The sequence below is a fragment of the Hipposideros armiger genome, unplaced genomic scaffold (genome assembly GCF_001890085.2).
Source record: "Hipposideros armiger isolate ML-2016 unplaced genomic scaffold, ASM189008v1 scaffold_303, whole genome shotgun sequence".
In the NCBI taxonomy this organism is placed as follows: domain Eukaryota; kingdom Metazoa; phylum Chordata; class Mammalia; order Chiroptera; family Hipposideridae; genus Hipposideros; species Hipposideros armiger.
The window spans coordinates 2,010,154-2,018,084 of record NW_017731653.1 but is presented as its reverse complement, the minus strand read 5'-3'; the positions used below and the strand labels follow the sequence as shown (position 1 = coordinate 2,018,084).

At 44.8% G+C, this 7,931-nt stretch overlaps 1 protein-coding gene across 1 annotated transcript in view; it reads left to right on the top strand.

The window, feature by feature from the left end:
* Positions 1-6,858, top strand: part of TESPA1 (thymocyte expressed, positive selection associated 1) — a 53,329-nt gene extending 46,471 nt beyond the window's left edge. The window contains exons 7-9 of the mRNA XM_019659665.1: positions 3,336-4,206; positions 5,283-5,373; positions 6,836-6,858. Coding sequence (XP_019515210.1) covers positions 3,336-4,206; positions 5,283-5,373; positions 6,836-6,858 — 985 coding nt within the window. The remainder of the gene's footprint in view (positions 1-3,335; positions 4,207-5,282; positions 5,374-6,835) is intronic.
* The last annotated feature ends 1,073 nt before the right edge of the window (positions 6,859-7,931 follow it).

The window sequence follows — 7,931 nt, the reverse complement described above, 5'->3', positions numbered from 1 at the left end:
TGCAGCCTACACCATCGCCGGCGACTCACAGCAGCCCAGCTCCAGGTTGAGCTGTTGTTCACCATCTTAGCTGTAGAGGGTGCAGCGTCACTGGCCCTCATGTGGGATCCGAATCGGGGCCCTGCTGCTCAGAGCTGGTTTCCCAAGCCAACTCTTAACCAACACGCCACTCAGCCAGCCCAAAACCTTTCTTGAATTAAGTAAATAAATCTTGCTTAGTGTTCTATCCATTTTGCATGTCTTAGTACTATTTACTGCACTTCCTAGCCCAATAGTTTTTTGGTTAATACTTCAAAACTTTAGTGTAACTAGTCCAGAATCACAAAGATCTTTATGATTCTAGCTCTTTTAATTCTAATTCTCTGTGGTTTTAGAGCCCTTAACACTTTTATTTCTCTCTTACCCATTACCTTCATCTCCAGGTGTAGACTGTATACAGTTAGTCTTTCACAAAAGAGGTAAATATCAGAAGGCAGCAATATGTAGTTGAAAAGTTTAAAATATGGAGCCAAATGACATACTTCACACTAGTTCAGTGATCTTGCAGAAATTATTTAACTTTAGTTTTAAGGATAAAAATAAATAAATAGAGGAATGAAATGGAGAATAATCATAATTATATATATACACAGTATTCCTCCTTATCTGTGGGAGACCCATTCCAAGACCCCCAGTGGATGCCTGAAACCACTGATAGTACTGAACCCTATATATACCATATTTTGTTTTGTTTTGTTATAATACATACCTATGAAAAAGTTTAATTTATAAATTAGGCATAGTAAGAAATTAACAACAATAACTAATAATAAAATAGAACAATTATAACAATATGCTGTAATCAAAGTTATGGGAATATGGCAGTACTAAGTACAATAAGGGTTGCTTGAAGACAAGCTCTACGATACCCTGACAGGCAATCTGATCACTGAGGAGGCTACTAAGTGACTACAGGAGAGGAGTGTTTCTAGTGTGGAGGCTCTGGACAAAGGGATGATTCACGTCCCAGGTGGGAGGGAGCAGGATGGGGAGAGATTTCATCACACTACTCAGAATAGCATACAATTTAAAATTTATGAATTTATTTCCTGAATTTTCCTTTTAGTATTTTTGGACTGCAATTAACTGTGGGTTACTGAAACAATGGAAAGCCAAACTGGGAATGTTGGGGGGGACTTCTGTACAAAGCTTTGCTCAAGTGTTATTTGTCCAGCAGATGTCAGGCTCGCACAAGAAAATACCAAGATGTTCAGCACAGCAGGCTTCGTGCAGGAGCTACATGGTTATTCCAGAGAAGTATGTCTAGGAATTACACAGTTCAAATAAGTTACCAGATTCCATTTTCTGCCACATTGATGGGATGTCTTTACAGCAAGGGAGACTGTGGTTAGAGATGCTATTATTTCACTTAGTCTAAGGCACACATTTCCCCAGATTTTAATACCTCTCAAATAGAATAGGTCTTACAAGTCAGCATCAGCCAATTTAATTGTCTAATTTTTTTTTCATCCTTAGTGGAATGTAAAATAATTTAATTCTAAGTCTTACAAACAATGGCTTATCAGAGTCAATAAAACACAGTAACTTTGGAAATTAAATGCACTTTCTCTCAGGTAAATGAAGTGATTTTGTAGATTTTCCTTCTATGCCTCTGGAAGAATGAGAGATCTCTTCACTGACAGTCTGTGGCTGAGATGAGTATCACAGTCGTTGCCAAATCTTTCCAATTTTCTGTGAGTTTGTTTAGTTGACTTTTCACAAAGGTATGAACTATCTCTCTCAATCCATTCTTCTATCATCCTTTAAGAGGTCACAAGAAGGGAATAGCTATGAAAACAGCTCAGTACTGCAAAGATTAAAGATTGTGTGAGAAATATGGAAGACGAAAATTCACTCACCCCCATCAAAGGCAGAGATAGGTGGGCAGTCCCTCAGATCTTCTGAAAAACAACCCCACTCAGCCTCTTCTAGGATCTATAATTATCTCCTAGAGATGAATAATCTCCCAGGAGCTCTGTATCAAGTCCCACCTGGTTGAGACTGGTTATCAGGCATAGGAGGGATGTGGGCAAGTGTAGGAAGTGGTAGCAGCGCCCAGCCAGCCAGCCACTGTGTCCAGTTTGTATAGTCCTCACATTGCTCAAAGACACCCACTTAAAGAGGCAAGTAGGGGTTCATATCCAGCTCTACTGAGTTTATGATCCAAAATCTCAAGGGTTTTCATCTTTTAAGAGGGAGTTCCTTTTTTCCCCCCTGATTTATCTACATAAGGTGAGTGCCTTTCTGTAATTAGCACAAGGGTACCTTTTCTGTTAAAAAAGGATCTGGTCCTCAGCTGTCAGCTCTCTTCCCTCCTGCTCCATCGTTTAGTCACTGCCAGAGAAGAAGTCTTACTCTTCTTCCAAGTTCCTGGGACAGGGTGGTCCTCACCGTTCCTCATCGTTTGCACCATGCTCAAGAAATTCATATTCACAGCCCTTTTATTGGTGCCCTGTTGCTGAAAGTTAAACCATTTGACTTTCACCACAATTTATAAAAGGTAGGGCCAAGGAGAAGGTTTTTATTTTTATTTTTTATTGTTTTTGTTTCTTTTACCAGATCTGANACACCTTTGATGATTCTTAATCACCCTAAAGTTTGAGGATTATTTATTGAAGTTGTTGTATGTGCCAGGTACATAATTAGGTGTTAAATTCTGTTAGCACAGCAATTAGACAAGAGGAACAGGATTCTTGCCTTCAGGAAGCTTACAGTTTAATGGATATATGGTTTATCACAGTGCCTTTCAAACATGGATGTGCACATGAATTACCAAAGGATATTGTTAAAATTCTTGGGATATAGTCTGAGATTCTGCACCAAGCAATGCTGATACTATTGGAGTACTTACTGACTACATTTTGAGAAGCAAAGGTCTAGTAGAAATGATAGCGTCCATCTAAATTTCTCTACCCCCATCCACTGCTTAGTGAGTCATTGCTATCCCTCAAATGTGTCGCTATCATGAAGTTTTCTATAACCCTAAAATTTTGTTACTATCTAAGAAAATAATGTTGGTTTTGCTATTTTTATCATGTTTGTCATCTAAAGCAAACACAGTGATACAGGACATTGTTCAAAAAATACTGATATCAAAAAGGACATGCTAAATCGAGATAGAGAAATTTCTCATCCTGTATAAAACTGATTTTTGAACTCCCTGCGATGGGAAGTCAAGAAGTCAAGAAAGGGGATCCTGGGTGTCAGAAATCTAAATGGGAGAAAGACTAGTGGCAAAATGGGCACTTTCTTCCTGAATTGTAAGCTTTAGAAAGGCTATTGAAAGGGAGCAATTAAATAAATAATTTGCTGATGACCCCCCAGACTCACCATCTTCAACCCTTATACCCAGGCAGGTTTAAGCAGGTGCAAACACTGGCTGTCACTGCTGATGCCTTCTTCTGTCTCTACTCCTATGTGTCTAAGACACCTGTTCAAAAGTTCACACCATCCCACATGCTCTGGAATTACAACCCGACTGATGTGCCATCCATCAAGATTCTGGCCCCAGAGCCAGAACCTCACTCACCCAGAGAACGCCTCCGGAAAGCCATCTCCAAAATGTGCCTGTATACATGCCCCCGAGATCGGCTATCATCACCACACAATGACCCCAAAAGGAACAGTTTGGACCAAGTGGTGTGGGAAGTGATGGACAGAGTGAGAGGAGAGAAGATGGTTCTCCAGCAAGACCCTGAGTTTGGGCCAGGCTCACAGGAAGATGCTGTGCCTCCCATCAACAGTACAAAGCTGCCCACTTCTTCTTCCATGTGCCCATGTGTCTTCTGCCCTAAAGAGGAAACACAGCAGGGGGTGTCCACAGCGCAAGCACCATCACAAACTCTGCATTGTAACCCCAAGACGCCCTGTTGCACACATTCTCTGCCTAGAGCAGATCTACAGTGGAGCACAGACTCTGCACAGGTAAAGAGAGAGCTGTGGAGTCTACAGGCCACCAATAGGGAAGCCCATTCAGCCAAGGATGAGACTTTTTGGAAAAGGAAGAGCAAAGCAAGAAAGAGTCTGTTTCCGAAGAATCCCATGGGTAGAAAAGTTAAATCATTGGACCTGTCCATCTTCCAGCAGAAATGCAAGGAGAGCCAACAGAGACCAGGACTGCACCGATCTCTAACCCAGCTGCTGTGGGACAATTTTGACTTAGAGGAGGTGAGTGGGTTAGAGGCGAGGGAGAGGTTGACAAAGAAAGGCTCTAGATTCTTGCTTGGGTAAAGGGAATCCAGGCTTGCTGTCCTCTCCAGACACACCGATTCTCGAATTACATTCAGAAACCTGTGGGAGTGAGTTAATGTAGAAGGAAAAAAGGAAATAGGCCTGGTTTCTTAAGAACATCCCGGTTTCTAAGACTGCTTTTCTAATTCCTTATCTGATCTGATCTTGAGGTTTCTTATCAGGCACTCCTGTCCCATCATCTGTGGGAACCACACAAGAGTAAAGGTCAGTTATACACTAAGCTAAACACTATTGAATAAATCTCTTCTCTTCTACCTTGACCAATATGTAACCACAGAGGCCTGGAAGTTTAGGTTTAAATCTAGACTTCTGAGGCTCTTAGGACTTCTGTGCTAGAACATGGCAGTATGGGCAGAGCCACTCCCCAGCCCCTAACCTGTCCCCTTCTCTTCCCCCGCACCATCAGGGACTTCACACACATGTGTCAACACCCCAGCCTGCATATCCAAATGATTCACACACCCTACCCACACAAATAGCCATCCATTGGTCATCACTCAGGCCCAGGAGTGCACATACTAACAGAGAGGACAGACACCAGGTAAAACCAGTGCAGTTCACTGAAGCAGGCTTGGGGCCATTTGAGCAGCATATTCAGGATTCTGGGTAACTAGCGCATGGTCTAGAAGGGGTAGAGTAGGGTCCAGGTGGACACATCCCCTGGATTCACCAACTACCCCATGGACTTTCAAAAACTCAGGACTCCTCTTTCCTGAGTGTAAAGTACTGCCATCAAGTGCTAGGGTCTCTTGGAAAAGCTCTCCAGTCTTTGCCACAAAGGGAAGCTGTGATAATTTGCAATATCATTTGGCATGTATGTCACCTCTCATTAAAAGTAGAGCTGCACTTCAGCAGCTGCCTTCCTCACTACTGAAGGAGAAGAGGCCAAGTCTCTCCTGTACACTCAGCCTCCTTCCCCTACAGCTGTCTGCCATCCTGCACTTTTCCCCACCGCTGGCTCTGACTGAGTTCTACTGGGATCTTGGTTTCAGGTGCAATGGGACAGTGAAGAGGAGAGCTGCTGGCCCAGCAGACCCAGACCCCTCAACCTCTGCCAGACTTTTGTGGGCAAAGGCTCAAGAAGTAAGAGTCTCTCTCTCTCTCTCTCTCTCTCTCTCTCTCTCTCTCTCGCTCTCTCTCGCTCTCTCTCGCTCTCTCTCGCTCTCTCTCGCTCTCTCTTGTTCTCGCTCTCGCTCTCTCTCTCAAATGTCTTTCCTCTTGATGTGAGTTTTGAGTATTAACTCTTTTGGAGGCATCCCTTATACTTTTGAGCATTTTGGCTTAAAATATATTGTTTAAACTAAGTGAAAATTGGCCTCCTGTAGTTTATACCACCTATGCCCTAGGGCCACAGAGAAGATGGCATCAGGGACAATGATTTTTTTCAAAGACAGTCAGAATTGAAACTTTTCCTTTTTGTTTTAAAGATTTTATTGGGGAATTGGGGGAAGGGAAAAGTGTTGGGGAATCAGGGAANCATCTTAGACACATTCCTCCCCCAAGAAAATTTTAGTAGAGTGGCAGAGTACACACACACACACACACACACACACACACACACACACACACACATACTCACAGCACACGCACACGCACGCGTGCACACACACACTCACACGCACGCACACGCACACTTCCAGTAATGTATTACTTGGCTGCCTAATAAGTTGCAAGATAGCAAAGTCCAAAAGAGAGGAATTTAAGGGAAATTATAACCATGAGTGTTAAGAAAAAAATCACACCAGACTCAATGAACTGACAGAGGTTGATTTTACGATACTATTGCCAGCAATAGGGGCGAGAACATAGAGTACAGATGAAACCAGGACACCTCACTAATGGGAACAGAGGGCTGTGAGTTTTTAGGAGCTGGGATGGGGGAAATCTTAGACTCTGTGTTTGGTAATTGGCCTTACCCAAAGGAAAAGTAAACTTTCTGGTATCTTCATGACTGGAGGTAGTTTTACAACCTGGAGCTAGGACCTCCCTGCCCCCACCGCTGAAGTCCCAACCGCTGAAGTCCCCACCCTTCTACAGAAACTGGGAGAGAGGGCCGCTATCTTCTCTGATGTTTACATTTTAGAGACAGGCTTCTCAGGTCCTTTCCTGGGTTGTAAAACTGGAATGAGACTGGGAGAAGATTTATATCTCAAAGGGAAAAAGAAAGGGTTTACAACAAAATTTTCTAAAGTAAATGCTCTATGAAAATGGAGGTCAGGGGCTAGAGTTGGGAAGAAGCCTGTCCAAACTTTAGTTAAGCTGAGGAAACGTTAAGGCCATCGTAATCACAAGAGAGAACAGAAGGACCTGAGATTATTTTGTTTGAAGAGCCTAAGAGCCTAACAGCACATTTGACCCCAACTCCTTGAGGAAGTGAGTTGGGGCTGCAGAAGGAGGTAGTCCCCACATTCAGCTTTGCCAGAAGCCACTATTAGGTACAGATATGAACAACTAAAGTCTTCTAGGGAGTGTATCTGACAGAACCGGGGATAGCATTCTGGAGGCAGGGTATGGACGGGATACCCTCTTCTGCTCCCTTCCTCAGGCCGCATAGGCCACGAGGAGTAACTGATGGATCCGCACAGGCAATACTGGGGCGGGAGAAAAAGAAGCAACGCAGTCCTGCCTGCCGGTCCCCTCCCAGGCAGATGCTGAAGAACTCAGACGGTGAATCCGAATCATTTGCGGAAGGTTCTAGTATTATCCCCGGAAACAAAAGTTTCCCGGCTCCTCTTTCTCCAGCATCTGCCTCAGCTCCATCTCCTTCCAAAGAGAGCCAGGCTTCTCTGCCAGCCTCCCAGCCACCAACCGTCCCCATTATGACTGGGAGGTGGGGGTCGGGGCGGGCAGACCCACGCAGAGCTCGAGAGATGGTTGCATCCACACAACAGCTAATAGTCCCCAGGCCAGTCCGCCGTGCCCGCCTTTCTGGGACGTGGGTGAGACCCGCGCGGGGTGGATGGCAGAGCACACAGCATCTAGGAAAAATGGATTCCACGCGTGGCAGTGCAGTGAGTGCTGTTAAGGGAAGCGCAGCCGCGGTCGTCCTCGTTCAGCTCCCAGATCGCGGCTCTACTCTTCTGTACAAACCATTCCGCCCATCAGGACAACCGAGTTCCCTAGGAGCCCAGCAGGGAAGGGGAAAATCTCTCCATTCCCATGGGGAACCCCGAGGCCTGAGACTTCCAGAATATCACAGATTGAGAGAACTAGCCCAGTGATCTGATTGGGGTGTGGGGGTGAGGGGGGTTAAAGGGGGAGGCCCAGAGTAAAGAAATGAAGGTGACCAAGATCCCACACCCACAACCAGGGCGAGAGCTGGGGCCCTCCCACAGTGAGCAGAGGATTTTTTCTACTAGATCCGTTCTCTTGTTAGCCAAGCATTTCCATACAATCCTCTTTCACCAACACCCTTTCAGTATTGATTTATCTCTGTCAGGACTGCTCCTACACACTCCACCCCATCGCCCCATTGCCATCCTGGATTCTCTGGGAAGCCCTGTGTAAGGAAAAGAAGCCAATTTGGGAGACGGGACACCGTCAGGAAAAGAGGCTGGGGAAGACAGAGTCCTTCCAGGGAGCTGGTTCAAAGGAAAGTAATGTGGGTGGAAAAGGTTTTAGGAGATGACTTTTCTGAACTA